The sequence below is a fragment of the Ischnura elegans genome, chromosome 12 (assembly GCF_921293095.1).
Source record: "Ischnura elegans chromosome 12, ioIscEleg1.1, whole genome shotgun sequence".
In the NCBI taxonomy this organism is placed as follows: domain Eukaryota; kingdom Metazoa; phylum Arthropoda; class Insecta; order Odonata; family Coenagrionidae; genus Ischnura; species Ischnura elegans.
In genome coordinates this window covers 74,116,514-74,134,641 of record NC_060257.1, presented here as the reverse complement: position 1 = coordinate 74,134,641, position 18,128 = coordinate 74,116,514, and the positions used below count along the sequence as shown (strand labels likewise).

At 37.2% G+C, this 18,128-nt stretch overlaps 1 protein-coding gene across 1 annotated transcript in view; it reads right to left on the bottom strand.

Annotated features, from left to right (window-relative positions):
• LOC124168716 (extensin-like) overlaps positions 1–17,188 on the bottom strand; it is a 139,283-nt gene extending 122,095 nt beyond the window's left edge. Inside the window, exon 1 of the mRNA XM_046546982.1 lies at positions 15,724–17,188. Within this exon, the coding sequence (XP_046402938.1) occupies positions 15,724–16,249 (526 nt within the window). The 5' untranslated portion in view covers positions 16,250–17,188. The remainder of the gene's footprint in view (positions 1–15,723) is intronic.
• Positions 17,189–18,128: the final 940 nt, after the last annotated feature.

Below are 18,128 nucleotides of genomic sequence, written 5' to 3'. Positions count from 1 at the left end.
AGGTGAGGACCGGTGATTTTTGGTGTGACATGATAATAATAATGAAATATATATTAATAATAATTCGATTTATCGAAATGAAAAGCGATTATATCGATAAATCTATAGAAAAGACTAATCACGACTAGTCATATCGAAAGAAATTAGTTAAAATTATTCGATTGATGAAAAGTGATGCGATTTGTTTCAATTATACAATCACGACTTTATTTAGTGTTTAACGCCGTTAGGAATTCTGTTCGGTAATGTTTATTCTAAATTAGTACTTTTGTGTCTATGTATTAACTTCTACGGTATCAAACGGTATAATTAGGCACCATATTTCCATATTGTTGACTAGTAATTCAATTGTGAGTGCTTTACAAGGGTATTGGAATAGCAATACTGAAAACAGCAGAGTTAACTTCCCTATACGATGCTTAAATATTGAAGATGGAGACACCATTGGTGGCCACTGTGGAAAAAAGACCTAACGTGGGCAATAGTTTGACCGCCGAAAATCGATGTAATGTAAAAAAATAAATTTACTCGGATGTTTCGCATTTCGCATGATGAATCGCATAGACATCGCATGCAGACATTTGATGATTGTTGAACTGTTAAATCTTATTGAGCGCGAAAAAAATTAAACCGTTTTATTTTCTTTGATAAACTAATCCGGAAAAATCATTTGTCCATCTTTTTTTATGGAATAAATTTTATTAAGCGTTTAATGGCAACCGCACACCTGATCACGCTCGCTTCATCTATCAAATCTCTGATTATAGGTGTTGGGACTTGTGTCAATTTCAAATTATTACTTTTTAATTATTTAGAAAAGCATTATTTTCTGACGACCTATATATTGAAATACTTGTCTCCATTGCCATCGAGTAACTATGTGAATAGTGACTTTTTTGAGGATATCGATAGCCAACGGCCACTCGTTTCCTTATAATCAATCGTTAATAATTAACGTTCCGTCATTTGCCGGTTATCGCCTATAAGCGTAATTTTCAATCTAACCTGTTTAGTCAATATATTTAAATGAAAAGTTTTTAGGAATGTGATAATCAGTTTAAAAAAAATACAATTGACCTTCGAAAGACGATGTCTGATGAATAAAAATTTCGTAATTACAAACTATAGTTCACCAGAACTTATTGAACCATTTACGATCATTTTAACCATGATACCGTTTTCAGATGTACTGGTGGTTATTAGTGGAAAATAGGAATGTTTTTACCATTTATAAATTCACACTTGAATTAATAAAAGTTTTGATATTAAGTATGTATCTATTTGCCTACTTGTGAGAATTATAAATATTCGATTGCATTAACGTTATGAATTTGGTAGATATTTCCGCTTTTGTTCTTAATATTTTGTCCTTTTCATTCCCACGATATGCCTATAAGTAACTGAAAAAAGTAATTTTTTTATTACAGCCCAGTATCACGAGTCCAACCACGAGAAGTGAAGGTTTTGCGTTGAATATCAAAATCTGCTGTCTCCTCATTTTGTGTTTATGGGCCTCATTACATGGAGGTAAGTGCTTGCTATCTCTCGATTCTTATTAGCGGGTAAGGGAAATGTTCCTTTTACAATTCATCTAATGTAAATAATATTTTGCTGAATGTAATAATTTGATATCATGTAGCGCCAGCGATCACTGAAAAATTAGACGAATCAACCCCCTAATTTTCGGATTATACATTTATTTGCTTATTGAAAGTGATAGAAATAAGTGATGTTATAGCTCATTTCTTGTCTTTCGATTGCTTGATAATTTCAAAAGTGTGAAGACACTGACTTTGCCGGACTTGTCTGTTTCGAATAAATGTTTGGACACCTTTTTTTTTAATAGGGCAAAATCTAGATAAGTATTAGATATGTAACATTTTAGCTGGGGAAAGATTCAAATAAGCTTCTTCACGTTTTAGGTGAGACTGAAAATTGTAGGCCAAATTATAATGTGTCTCACGTCTTAGCCTGTATGAATAAAACCTATAGAATTATTAAATTATTGTTCCTTACTCTAGCTATGAATTTCTGCCGCATTTCTCGACGGAAATTGAGAAAATGGAAAAGAAATAATTTTTTGTGCATCGCATACCTAGTTTATATAATTCGCATCGACTACGGATTAGAATTCATATATTTTATTATGAAGTATTGCTGGAGCTAAATGTCTTAGGTAGGAAATATTTGCATTTTTCTGAGGGCGTTACAGTAATAAAGTTATTTGTGACAACCATTAAAGTAAACAGCGGCAGCAATTTCATTGATACCATGCTCGTCATCGCATGCTTATTACATAATTGATCTTACTCTTCGTTGGGACATACCTGTAATTTGATGAAGGTGATATAACAATGGATTTGCATGGATTCAATGCTCTTAAACATACGTATGTTACGTGATTAATATGAAAAAAGTTTGCTTTTCTCTAGGAATTGCTTACAATATGATGAGGACGTTATACCAATGTAGTTATTCGTGAAAACCGCGAAATATATATACTGTGGCAACAATTGCAACTGTGAAACGTATGTATATATGTATTACGTGTTTGTTAGGCAAATGTTCGTTAGAAATTAAAGACCTTATAACAATCGAGTCATTCGTGAAAAACACGAAAAATATACAGGAGAAGCAATTGCATCGACGCCACGCTCAGAAACACACGTATATTACGTGATTGATATGGACGTGACCACCGACATTCCATCAATCGGGACAGGATTCCAATGACGGGGCGCTGTCAGTGAATCAATGCAGCAAACCCGCATCGGCACCATGGGAGGTGTGGAACAATTGAACCTCTCTCAGCACCCCCCTCCACCCTCCTTTCCCGCACTGCCCGTCGCCTCAAATCCCTCCTGCAGGCCAGGCTACACGGCCGCACGACTACACCCGACCCATCCACTCTCCAACGCTGATGAATCTGGCGCTATCCTCGCCGCTAGCACCGGCGTATTATTTCCCGCTATCCAGTAAATTAGACCAGGGTTGTGGACTACGTTGCAAGGTAGTCCACAACCCTTGTCCGAAACATTTATTTAAAACTACGGCGTTCTAACTTAATTTTTATTCGGTTAATATTTTTAACTACATTTTTTTATAGTTAACTAAGTTTATGAATTTATAAATAGACAATTTTACGTTGTTACTATGCATAATATTTAGTTTCCATGAAGCAATATTCATTCTGGGTTGGACAACAATGCAGTTGAAACCGCTGTCATATTTTATATTTCAAGTTGATTGTTTTTATTCCGAGATTATATTTATAATTAAGTTCTAAGAACCCTTAAAACTAATTCAAATGGGAGATAATAAAATATTTTATAGCTTAAGCATTGACTCCCACAAGGCAATAATAATTTCACCTTATTATTAATTTTCCAGTAATTAAATGAAAATTAGGGTAATCCCCCCTTTAAAATGAATAATTAGGATTCGGGAGTCTCTTCGAGACATTACATAACCGTTTATTGTCCAAATCGATCTATCATGTGCGATTCGCTATTCAACCTGGCAATCATATGAAATCTCTGCGTATTCCTTTGCACTTTGGGCAATGTATCTCGGAAGAAACTTTCATTAGCTCCAAGAGTTAGAAAGATATGGTAAAGTACCGGTATCTCTTGGAGTTTTCCCGAACTGTTGATGTTTACCTCCTTCTTTTCACCTAAGGCCACGGTAAAATGATTATAATTATAAAGTAATTGGTACTGATGATATTTTCAAGAAATTTGGCACTTATGCTTGCTCCTGTTTATAGGAGCATAACACTTTTGTCTTGCTAAACCGGCTGTTCTCACCACTACGCAAAAGAAGGCGAATGCTTAATTTGAAGGCGAAAGTTTCGGTAATCATGGGAAACTTTTCAACGACGGAATTTATGATATACATTTCATGTAACATATACAATATTATGATAATGCATCTCCAGAAAGATACTTTTCATTAAATTTCATGCATCTTGCTGGAAATGTATTTTCATTAATTCCGTCGTTGAAAATAAATTGTATCTTGCTTTTCATCACAGCAATGTAATGTATTTTGCTGGAATGTAAGGATTGGGAAAAAAGTCAGTTACCTAAATGAAAAAGCCTAAGGAAAAATATAATAAATGCTAGTAAATAAATTTGGTCACCCTAGTCTCAAGACTTACGTTTTTTGCATTCCCAGGTATATTCTAACTGTTTTGAAACGTACGTAAGAGTATATGACCAAACTCTTCGGAAATACTTTATCTCCATGGGTCAAAATTGAAAAAATTGTGTGAAATTTAACTACTGTCTTTGATTCTTATCCCATACACTTATAAAACCATTTTAAAATGTAAGGTGGCCCAAATCCACCCGATCCAATCCCTCGTTCACTGAGGAATCTGGCGCTATCATCAACCATACGTATTATTGTCAACTATCCAGCCAAGCGGCGTTATGGACGTGATGGTATGGGGGAAGGCATAGTATGATAGACTAATTGATAGGTGAATAGGGTGATGGGGAATGAAAGGTGTTGAAGGGAGGAATAGGTGTGAATAGGGATCGGTGTCCATTGGTTTAAGATGTTTTATAGGGAGTACGCATATATCCTGCTCGGTTGGTTGCATTTCGTTTAAATTCCCGACACAATGCTAGTTTGATCCGAGAAGATTTTTAATGGATAAAACTACATTCAATTAAATATTTTAGCAATTTATCCCCCAAATAATTTCATAATGTACTTTTATCTTTCTATTCATGCTGCTTTTGTGTCTGGATATATACCTTATGCATTATAATTCAGCGTTTTCACCGAACGCGAGTGCTTGCGTCATGAAAAGTATCCCTCTACGACTTGTCGCGAGCGTTTGTAATACATTTTGGATGTACGAAGACAGTACTTACTTGTTATCTCTAAAAATGTATTAGACCACTGAATCTCATGTAAACATCATAAAATGCTTTGATTTAAGTCAAAAATCAAGTAACCTGAAAGAAAAATATATTTATCTAATGAAAAAAGTTTTACAAGAATTTAAAATAGGATTTTACGATAATATTTTATATCGTATCACGCATATTATAAGTACAATATGATATAAAATAGATACTGTGAATGTGTCCCATTTTATTCATTTGACATGACCAGGTGTCATATAATACTGGCAGATGCATATTCTCTCCATATTTGATTTAATACCCTTTTTAATTAACTATTTAATTTACAGTAACTTTTTCACTAACTAGCTTTTCATCATTAATTTCCTGATTTTTGCGCATATTTAATTCCCAATATCTACTATGTAATTGGTTACTCAGTTACTCAGTATTGGGGATTCTAACCATATTCCACATAACAGCTATTGTTTTGGGAACCTACCCCTGTATTCATGCTAATGCAAATGGTTAATGAATGTACAAATGCAATCCTTCATGCTACAAGTAAGTAGAACTCATTAGAATTCAAAGCAAACAGGATGCGTGTATTAAAATGGAGAATTTTAATGACAGCACTAGTGGGTGCATCTTTCTACGCCAATTACTGGGAGGGCAGATTGCCAAGATGGAGATTCTAGGAACTGCGCAAATACCGCCTTAACAAGGGCGTCGCTGGCGGGGACAGTGCCTTCTAAAGCCTCTAGAAATTTTAGAAATACAAGTTCTTAAATGCACCCCATCATAGTGAACCGTACCACCCGAAATAAACACTTATCAATGAGAACCTCGCCGAAATATTTTTCTCGGCCTGCATCTTGAATTTCATTGGAAAAGCCTTTGTTCAGAAGGGGTGAAAACATCGCATGAAAGAAGAAAAAAGTACGAAGACAGCTAGACTCACCCGAATACAAGGAAGATGTAAATTTTCCGAAGCATGAAATTATGGTTGGAATTTATATATAGGCATTGATAAATATTCTCTTTCAATTTTGAGTGAGAATGTGTTGATCGATATGATGTTGGCTAATTTTACCTGTGGTTGATAAAGAGGAATCAAAGCAATGGGCTAAGCTGGAATGATGAAGAGTAGAGCACCTTGTGATAAAGTACTGTGAATAGATTTCTGTATATCTAAGCACATTACTTGGACACATTAATAAGGTTAGGTTACATTATTTGTTTGTCTGTGCCCTGCGATATTTTGAATATTTATTAAGACTGAAATCGCCGTTTAATGCCACGTCAATAAAATGTTTCACTTTTACTCACTTGAAAGCACTTTGTATATCAACCACGTCATTTATTTCAATATTAATTTCAAAATATGTATATAGTTACTATCAATTGATTTATTGATCTCGAATATAATACGGCTACGGCAACATATAGAATCTTCGCATAAATATGTGATCTCGTAGAAATCTAACTCACAAAATTCATCATTACTAGGCATAAAATAGTAAAGGCATAGTAATTGAACACCTAGAAAGTAAGCCTTAGCATATTTTGTTTCCGCGCCCGATTTAAAGCATTTTCTCTATTGTCTTTTTATATAAAAAAAAGACTGTCACTGAAAGAGTAGCAATGAAAAAAAGAAATGAGGTTAATTTCCTGAATTTGGAATGCTAAAAACTTGTTTTTTGTAGTAATAGTTAAGTAGTTATCTTGCCATTTTGTAGTCTTCAACAATCGCCAAATATAAATATCGATCAAATTGTATTCATTCTAAGGGACCATTATCAGCTTCTAATTTTGTTCGAAATTATTTTTCATATGCATGCTAAATTGATAAGTGGTTTTTCAGTTACCATCGGTTAATTTTTGCAATACAGTATTTTCAGTGTCCTAACTTTGCGCGTTTTAAGTGAATATCTCGAAAGCGAAGGCATGTTGCATTATTTCACGTGGATAATGGATATATGCGAGATTTGAGGCATAAACTTCATCTACGGGAATGTATATCGTACTTCAGATTTTTGCAATTTTTGTTCAGAGATATGGGAATTTGATCGAATATTATTACAATGATTATATTTTATTCAAAAAAAATGAATCGATTTTTAGGTTTTATGAATTTTGATGGTTGATCGCTCTTAGAGCTTTGTCCTTAGCTAAGCCAACTCTTCGACTCAGCCAGATGAAAGTAGGTGACATCACTTTTAAGTGATATACTTGGTTTATACCCGCCGTTAATAAAAAAACAAAAGGACTCAATTGAACTCTTTACGTTGTCAAATAAAAGAGAGTATTTTCTAATGCTTCCCGCCTTTGTGGTTACCTCGTTTCAAACGATAAGTAAAACACATGGTTATATAAATTTGAACGATTTTCTCTTGTATTATTTGATCATACCTTGTTTTTCTCTAACGCGACAGTGGTTCATTTCAGGTATTCATCTTTTTATGGCGGTAGATGATTATTTTTGAATCATTATTACCAAAATATCCGCGGAAATGAATGTTAGAATAATAAGAGTTTCTTTCCCAAAATATATCGAGCCTGAAGAGTAAAAATTGTGCCTCCGCCGCTAACGTCATCAGACTGTGTGTGAGGAAATATTGTTTGCGAGCCATATTTCAAGCTAGTATTCTGGGTCAGTTTTTAATTATTGAGTGATGAAAGAAGGTACTGTTTAAGCGTATTTGTAAATATTTTTAATTATTTTTGAAGGGAGCACTGGGTTCGTCTTTCATAATTATTTGGCTTCCCACTCACAATTTCAACAGACCGTGGAATTTAAAAATCTCTTCGTTTGGCTACTCCCAGATGTAGTGGTCATTACCGCTTACTTATTGAGTGAAGAAAGAAAGCAGTGTTCAGGAATATTTTATTCGTGCCTCCACTCTGAAAAAAATATGCATAACGCGCGTCAATCATAATTATTTGGCTCCCAGCCTAAAAATTCACCAGACCATGGGCGTTATAAATCTCGTATATGATCAACTGTGGGGTAGTGTGAATTTTCACTTTTTAGGAGAAGGCTGAGTAATTTATGAATATCATCTATCAGGTACAGTATAGTGAGGCATTATTGTCCATTTTGGTGGAATATAATTGTCACTACCAAGTTATAGCATATTCCTTCTGATAGCGAAAGACTCGGTACATAGGGGTGGTACTGTGTTATTTTTTACTCCGCCAGAGGTTTACTGTAATATTAGTCAAACTTACTGCATAGCTTTTCTCCGTTATATTGTAGTGGATTTTACTTTGATGGCTACTGATGCGTACCGGAATATCCGAAATATTCTCGTAAATTATGCAGAAAGCGATTCAATAGCAAAAGACCTCACACCGAGATATTAATCTTAGCATGGCCTGTTAGTCTATCATCAATGCAGTACTATGATATTCTGCATAAGCTTTTTATTATAATTAATAAAGTGCGTATTTAAAAAATGTTTTCCCAAGCACAATAATTTTTAATAATTACGGAACGAATGTGACGTAGCGTGGCAGTCGTGAACTACTGTCATTGTGGTTTAGGGGAAACTTCGATAATTCATAAAACAAAAGGAAAAATTGAAAGAATCGTTTTATTCAGGAAAAATTCTAACTGCTAGTGCTTTAAACTAAGTGCATTATTTTTTCTGTTCGCTAAAGAATATTATGCTCTATTAACCATGGAATCCATTAATCGTATTTCTTAATCATTAATGTTAATCATTCTGAAAATCTCATTAGAACTCAATTATTTTTCCATCTCCAACATTAATTAAGAGTGATATTATGGCAATCCAATAGGAATGGGAAATCTCCCGCACATCTAAGGACTTTATCAAATGCTAGGTGGAATTTCATTGGGTCATTTACTTTTCTTTTTCAATGGCTGGTGTCGTAACACCTCCTGCCACAAGCCTATTGAGGTGACTTACGGGGTAGTAGGTAGATGTGAAAGTTTAAAAAAAATTATATCTACAGGACATATTAAAATAAAAAATTCAGCTAAAAATCAAGAATACTGTAACAGCAGTTGACACGGGACACTTTACGCAATGATCATATAATAAAATCTGTCGTGTTCAGAAAATTTCAAGTCAAACTAAGCAGTGATTACGTTCCCTGCCGGATTCCTTTTTCAACTTTTTCAGCCCTTTATTGCATGCGTCCTTAGTTTGAAAATATTTTTTCGGCATAGAGATAAAAATAATAAGTAAGTGAGATAATAATAACCTCAAAACTTAAAATTTACTCTTAGTTGTGCACTCATTTGAAAGATTTGATTACATTCCTTGGCATTTCGTGCTGTAATTATTTGAATAATATAATCACACTCATCTTGTAAATTCGAGTATATATGTAAAATCACAAAGGGATAAATTTAAACATCGTGACGCCATATTATTCTTATTTATTATAAATCATGCTATCCATTGTTATTATCCAACAGCAATCACACGTCTAGTGAGGGAGCTTGCGGGCTAGTATCCATGTAGATGTAATTATTAGTACTTTGTCCCTACTCAAAACTTTACTATTCCGTGGATTTTTATGATCTTTTCGGTCACTCATTCTAAGCCATAGGTTAGTTTCCTTCATTAAAGAAAACGAAAGGCATCGATTGCGATTCGTTACCCACCATTAGCGTATTCATAACATACAAATTATTTAGTTTTAGAAATCCCAGTTTAGGCGAATGTTATTGGTTAATTTTAACTTCATGTGAAAAAGGCCAGATTGGCGCCCATGCGATGCCACTCCACGTGACTATACTACTACTACTAGTTTCTATACGAATAGATAGCAGTTTTACATCGTTTGAGATTACCAATGCATGTAAGAGGCACAGAGCTCAGCGAAACATCTCGTAATAATCACCTATTAAAACCGCCTATGGTCGGAAAGTTTCCTTCGTTTGATAAAGTATTAATAATCCTTATTTAAGCCAACCGCTACCTGCTATCAGGGTACTCTGCTACCTGCTAGCAGTCTGCATCGCAGCGGCGCACATATCCCCGATCCAATGTCACCTCACACGGCGGTAGCGGGAACCAGAATGACGTCACATGGGCTTTTCCCAGCATTCATACTAAGCCGTCGCTTTTTCGTGCGCTTCAAAAATTTCACTTTTCATTTAATCGCGAAAAATAGATATCGTCATTTTAAAATCTAAGAGCGAAATGTGAAATGCGTACTCCAGGAGTAATAATATTACGATTTAGGCAATTAAAAAAATAATAGGAAACCACCCTATTATCTTCTCAGTTCGAACGCAGCCACCATGTAACGCCAAGACGAAGAAATCTGCCCGCGGTCCACTCCCAGTCCACCTATTATAAGCTTTTCTCTTCCGTGGAGACGACTGCTCTTTTTATTTCCTCGCGGACGGAGTGACGGGACCACGTCTTCGTCGTCGAGGCAATCCAGCCGTGAAAAGGCGCCGTCGAATTTAAGTGCGAAATAAATCCTCATCAGTGTGACGCAGGCGTCAGCTGTACGCGTTAAATCACGTACATCTCTTATATTCGGCCAACCAGCAACCGCCTCCGTCGTGGAAACGAGCGTGCTAGTTGCTCCAGCGGAGTGGTTGCGCGTCCTTACTTCTTTTTTTTATGCACTCTCCGAGACTTGACTTCTTTTTCTTCCTGCGAAGCTTGTGGAGGCTCGGGTGCTTTATGGCTTCCTCAACATGGCCATAGTTAGTACTCCAAGTGGCGTACTTAGAGCTATCTATTCTTCGAGATGGAGTAATTGACGTTTCCTCACCGCCAAATACCGATTATGGAGGATGCTCATTATTATTATGATGCTAATTGTTGCTCATTGATTGTTTAAACCTCTTACTTCCATCTACTAGGGGTGGCACAAACGAGAAATGCCATAGGTATCTAAATAAAACATAACATCTTCGAAAATATTTCTGTTATGCCATTTTTTGGTGGATCAATGTGATGATTTATTTTATTTTCCCTTATTATATTAATTTTTAACTGTAAAATTGAACTCGATTTTTATTCAAGAGTTTAGTTGCAGCATAATTATTAATATGAGCATTAACAACCTCATAGCCTATATTTTGGCTCGTAGAACTTTTCAACAGACAAGTGAAATTCGATATATCGGACCGCGGCAGTAAGAGGTTTAAATATTGTCATCCCAATTACTTTTCGACCGCAGTGAGGGTACGATTTCAACTGAAAAGTGGCAGAGTGCAATGAAATTAAAAAAGACAATATTTTATTCTCAGCATGTGTGATTTGATATTGTATAAATATCTTATTTACTACCAAAAATATTCCTACGTACTCCTCCTGTTTCCTGATGAAATAATGTCATTCCCATGTGTCATCACGTTTACAAAGAATGTATAATTATTGAGTATAAAAACGATGAATTTAATGAAGCCGAATATCATCAGTTAACTTCATATAATTTTTATGCGCCTTGTTCATGGACTTAAACCCGTAAGTAGTAAATTTACCTTGTTAGTGCTAACTTTTGAGTAATTATATTTACTCAGAATATCTGTAAAGGTAAGTATCTCACTTACTGCTGACTGTCCTTTGAGGGGTAACAGTTAGCACCAGTACACCATGTTAGTAAATAGGGTAATTGAGATTCCTAGTTATTTCATTGAATAGGGATTGGCAGAAAATAGCTGATGCTGGGGGTATAATTTTGACTTATCCTGAAATGGGAAAATCCAACGCCTTCTTTATCAGGAGTCAATAGTGTATACCAAAATTATGTCACTTTATAAGATTTTTTCTTTTAGAACTAGTATCTTCTCAAATAAATGAATGTTTGCGACATATATTTCACATTCATCTGTATCTTATAGCTTTCTTTAGCGAATTTATGGCATTTATGATTTTCGTTCTTATTGAAATCAAAAATTCTAATTGAACGATGTCAACTTGGAACTTGGCCGATAGTATCATACCTATTGATCACGCTGTAAAAATGTGGAATGTATTTCTCATTCCAAATTAGATAGAGGCAGCGTTTTTATTGAGGTTTGGGCCTTAAAAAAACATGCTGAGGATTGGAGTAATTGGCGGCATATTACCATCAAAGACCAATGATTATTAAAACTTGAAATATCATACTGTATAAATTTGACGTTTTACCCGGAAATACCATTTGAAAGGCCTGCTCTTTGTAGGTCTATTTTAATTATCTTTCCGAGTATATTTTATATAGCTGATATTTTTCTTCATTTCTCTATACAGCTAGATTTCGTGAATATCATGACGCATTGAGAGTAGAAATTTACTGTAACGCCTTGATCTGAATGGGAGCTATATCAAGCATAAGTAACATACTATCACGCTTCAATAGAATTCATCACACTAATGCATCCCGTTTAACGATATTTTTGGTTGGAAATATGAAGGGTGGGAAACTATTGATGTACCAATTTTTAATCTCTAATTTGCGGCACGTTACAATGGGTGAATAATTTCAAGAGTGCATTTCTTGAGGCCGATTTACACGGTACATTAACCCGTGTGAGTCAATGTCTAAATATATGAACGCGGCAATGAACGCCAAAATGCACCGTGTAACCACCCAACTTTTGCGAACGCATAAATAGAAAAATAGAACCTGTTATAATTTGATTCATGCATTCGTGCATGTTCCGTTCCGGTCCACCAAAGCCGTTCATGTAATCAGACATTAACTCGTACGCGCCAATGTATAGTGTGAACGGGCCTTTACAATTACTTATAGTGACTTCAGTCGATGACAATCCCAGACTATAAGATATATCTCACGTCTTATAGAGTTGAAATTGCATGCTCTTATTTGTTACTCTTAATTAGCGCGAAGAATGATGTTTTCAGCCTTCATGGCCTTGATTTCACAAAAAAGTATGAATAAAATATGTAACTGAGGAGTTTTTTTACTTGTGTTTACACGAGAATGAGTAATACTATTTGGTACTTCTCCCCACGTCACGAACCCTGTGACATTCTTATTGAGGTTTTTGATATCTTTGCTGAGAACTCCAAGGCAAGGAGTTCATGGTATCATATACAATGGGTCAGAATGACTCACGCTGCAATATTTACTAGGAGTGTGAAAAGAACTTTCATAAAACCATGCAATTCAATTTGAAATTCTTCTCCATGATTTTTCATGCTTCGATGTACTCAGAAAATTCTCAACGCAAGTATTAAGACAGTTTATTGAAATTACTGTAAAGATATTTTTCCAAAAGCCGATCATAATGCTAGAAGTTTCCTTTTGAATGTGGTTGCATGTATATTCTTACTTTTTAGTCTCTCAACATTCTTGTCAAATCACTCTATGGAAGACTTAGATTGCTTTTACATATTAGTTCGATTGTACAGTGAGCTAAACGATTTTTCACGATAATTTTAACATATCTATGGAAAAATGTTATTATACAATATTAATATCAAATTGAGGCTAATAGAATTCACATAATTGGAAGTGAAAAAACATGGTGTGTGTAATCACAATAATTACAGTGCGCTGCGAATATTTATTCATCGCTTCTGAATACTATTGATAATCAATAAGCTTTAGTCCATTTCAAAAGAAACGCAAGTAACACCGATTACATCTTTGAAGTGTAGGGATCAAGAGCAGTGCCAAGATTAAAATCATCATTACTGTTTTAGACATACAATTTATAAATATTTCAACAAATGTAACTTGTAATTCGGTACCAATAAGTACATAATATTATACCTGCATATAAGTGTATTTAGCGTACTTTTGTAAGCATGTAATGCTAAATCCGAGAAAAAAAGGTAATCCATCTTATTATAAGGATAGAAAGTTCAAAGGATATTCTTTCTAATGCGCGGCCAGTTGGAAAATGCTAAAATTATTTGAGTGTTTAAATAATGTTCTTGACGATTAAAAATAAGTCACATACGGATGTATGCCGCGTGTCGTGATGGAGATAGCCCCGACGTTTCGCGACCGACTGCTGGTCACTTTTTCAAGTCACTATTCCCTTGAAAAAGTGACCAGCAGTCGGTCGCGAAACGTCGGGGCTATCTCCATCACGACAAGCGGCATACACCCGTATGTGACTTATTTTTAATCATCATGTGCCGCGAAAGCTTCAATCAAGAAATGTTCTTGACGCTTTTCTGAATAAATGCTCCGTCAAATTTGCCATATTTTACGGTAAAGTTTTAATAATGAGTTCTTCGTGAATGAAAGAGCATCTCTTGCTGACGCATATGGAACAATAAAGGCGAAGAAATTGCTTCCGAAGTTTCATTTATTTGAAATGAAGCGAAAACTATTACGTTCGCACATTGTATTTAATCGTAAATTCAATAATACTCAGAAAAATGTATATATTTAGCTATCATTTAGAGTAGAAAGCGTAACATTAATGCATTTCTTAGTGGATTTCAATTTGGTTTCCACCATTTACAGCTTTAGCTCTACTCCCATGAATGTAAAAATAATTTGATGGACTTAGTGGTTGAGGTCTTAACTTCGTAGAAATCCATTGTAAGGTTAGGCAAAATAACAGCATTGCTATTCTACAAACACACTTACATAGAGTCTTACATACATATTAACATACTTGTAAAAGAAGTCTTGTGAATAATATAGTCCATCGAAATTAGTTGACGACGATATAAGTGTGTTTGAAGAACAGAAAAGTTGTTATTTTCCCTAACCGTAAAATATTTTCCCCGCGAGTTCAAACTTGGCAGAAAGGGGCACTAAAAATGTTGAGACAATCTATATTTTCAGTTGACGCGGACATAGATTGTGGATTTAAGATTTTTCTTAAGTTTACATAATTCTTATGCCATTTGTTTTTTGTAACCATGCCAGCAACATAAATAAATCATTTACAATAAACAAAATTTTTGTGTGCAAACGGTCTATAAAATTTTATGTAAATTCCATCAAAACCTATTGTTAAGGTGGTTTTGGCCCAAATTTTGCAATAAGAATAGCTGGTAGACCGCTGTTAGAATTATTCATCTACCCCAGCGTCTGAACTATTGAAGAAAAACGGGGAACCTATTCACGGATACCCTTTCATCCATAATTTCCATTAAAATAAGCATGACTGTTAGGGGATTTCAATTTACCATTGTGCATTCTTGTCCATAGTAACGGAAAATTACTAAAAAATTTAGTACGGGAAAAAATAGCCAAACTTGTGGCAAAGAGCTCTTTGCAACATAATTATGTTTCAATTGCATAAAAAATAATTTTCATCAACATTGAGGAAAAATATAATACTGGAAAGGCTAATTTTGTATGTACCACAAAATTTTTAATGGTCTGACCCAGGTTTCATCCACATTTACATCAACAAACTACCCAGCATCGGCTTGAAAGGCGTTTGGCAGGGGGTCACCTGCCATTTACGCATAAACAGGAAGTGCTCAAATGAAATTACGGCTAACATTTATTAAAGCCATCATATCATATCATTCTTTCATCATCATATCATTATATCCGTTCGGCAAAACATCTCTCTTAATTTATCGCTTCTGTCGGACCTGGAAATTTAGTGGGGCTATAATATTTTGTTCTACTCGTCGCTCTTAAAAATGTCCATTCTCAATTGTTCAAGCAATCTAAGCCTAGCGCCCAGCCTCCAAGTCTGCAGTGGCTCCCAGCCTAATTCACGTAACAGCACGTTTCGACACTGCGCAATGTCATTCTCTTCAGGGTGAGGCGAGAAAACCTTTGAGAATGAATACGCGTGCAGTGTCGAAACCTGGTTAAGGCCATTGAAAAAATATGCGAAACAAAGAATATTAGTGTATATGTTTCCTGACACACAGTTCAACCAAATTTCGCCATCAATCCTTACGTTAAAAACAGGGAAGATTAGAAAATCACTCACCGCCGCTGGTCGGGTCGCCCGGCATCTTCCCCGCCGCTTTCGGGGTGACTACCCGAAAGGCGCTGGAGCCGGCCGCGGCAGCCGCGGCCGCGACCGCCCGCAACATCTTGAGCAGCCCGATCCCGGAGGCGTGGTCCGGACCGCACCTCGGGCCGTCCGCTTTGTGGTTTTCCTCGTCTTCCTCCTCCTCCTGTTCCATCCTCGCTTCTTCCTCTCTTCTCCGGGCCTCCTCCATGCAGTTCTCGGCCGGTGACCCGCCATCCTGGCGGGACTGGCCCTCAACACCACCGCGCCTGTCCATGTTGTTGCCAGTGGAGCAGTTGGGAGGTAGCGGGGGTCTTCGATGGTGCATCGCCATGGAGAGGGCTAGGGAGAAGGGTCCAGCAGGACCGTCCGGGCTGCCGCAGTTGAGGGCAGGGTGGTGTAAGGGCACGCGGGTTGGCGGGGGACCAGGGTCCCCTGGTCTCGGCCCGCCAGTGCTGAAGTCCAAAGGTGCCGTCGGGAGACGGGAAGATGCCGTCTCCATGACGATAACAATTGTTGTCTTTTTATATTGCGAGGGTAACTGCAAAAGGACTCACTCGGTCACTATCAACATCCTTGGTGTCAAATTGGTTTGGTTTGCTGTTACGGTAAAGCTTAACACAGAATTAGGGTCGGAACTTTTAAAATCACGTGTGTCAATAGTCTTTGCGATGCACTTCGTTCGTTCGGCAATCTTCGTTCGTTGCGACAGTCGTTTTGACTTGTTCGTGAAGTGCTTTTGGTCCATTAGACGGGAATATTACTGGCTTCAGAAAGCGTGGGGTCGATCATTTTTAAAGCGTTTTCATTTTAACGTCACTTGCCAAGAATGAAAATTTATGTATTTTCACATTCATCTCCGATATCTCGACCTCATGTTGTACTAAACAGCCAGGGTGTCGGCACAAGCCGTCAGATTGACACAACTTTTCTACATAAATATTGTCCAGTCTACCTAAATCACTTGAGTCAGAAGTCTATTAAGTTCACATAGAATCAATAACATTCAATGCTATGAAATCACCATCAGAAAATCAGTAGTGACAAGGGTCCGATTTGCAGAAATATATTGTAGCCAACCAAAGTCACATTTGATGAACTGTGTTCACGTACTCGAGAGCTTCTTATCGTCCTTTTCCTTGTCCTTTTGCACACACAAATTTTCACTGAATAATCGTTCTAGGTGTTTCGCAAGCGGTAGTTAACTTTTACGAAACCAGTCAGCTGAAACTCATGCACGGCAAGAGCGATGTCTGGTATGGAGGTGGATTCTCACTGTTGTCAAAGCCTGATGTCTGTTCACGCGTGTCACTATCGTGTCGTCCGCCTGGCAGCGTGTGTCGCACGCTCGTTCACCACGGACGCGCTGCGGGAGAAAAGATTGGTCGCACCGTACCGTGGCGGGAGTCAGACTGTCGCCGGGGGAAGGTCCCACACACCACGCCGGCTCTTCCACCCGGACTCTCCGGCGGTGCGGCGGGGGCGGCCGGCGCCGTAAAAAAGTAGGCGGGGCCTCCGGGTGCGGGAAGGCGTGGCGAAGGATGATACTGGGATGGAGGTGGGGCTTGAAGGAGCGGCTGATAAGTTCAATAGGGTGGGTGGGAGTCCGGAGATACGTACAAAAGGCTGCGGGAGAAGTGGATACTCTGCGGACGGGGTATAAGGGAGGGGTTGGGAAGATCTTTTCGGGGGGAAGGGGTGGAAGGCTTATATTGTTGTGGTGGAAGTAGGGTGGGGGTGGGTATTTAGGGTGTGGGGGAGATTTCCGGATATCAGTAGCGTGTTAGGGTGGGGGGCGAGGATCAAGGGTAAGTAGGGAGTTGATGTGCGCAGTTCAGGAAGGTTTTGGGGTGAGTAGGGATGGCTCAGTTGGATCGCGTGCGTGCGGTCTAGCGGACCGGGGGGGTCCGTGGTGTCTACGGGCGTAGATTTCGGTAAGAAGTGGGAGGACACTACGCCCTCTCCAGCTGGGCGTAGATTGCTATCTATTCTGTACCTCCCACTGTCCTCCCACCACCAGCCACATGTGCTGCGCTAATCGGAGACTCGAGAATCAAGGATAATTTTTTCATATATTTTAGGATAATTTTTTCTCACCTTGTACTTATATCCTCTTCACATGCTATGTTTTTTTACCACGTTTTACTTAATGACATATTTATAATGTGTAAAAATTCCACACTGGCGTTAACCATTGAAGCTACCTAATACTCATTCATTTTTCATTATCAAAGTTGTAAATTTTAGACATTTGGAGTAATGAATAATAATATAATACATTTTTCATACTCTTTGGTAAGAAGTGGGAAGTCACTACGCCCTCTTTAGTAGAGCGCTGATTACTATCTATGCTGCACCCCCCACTGTTCACCCATGATGAG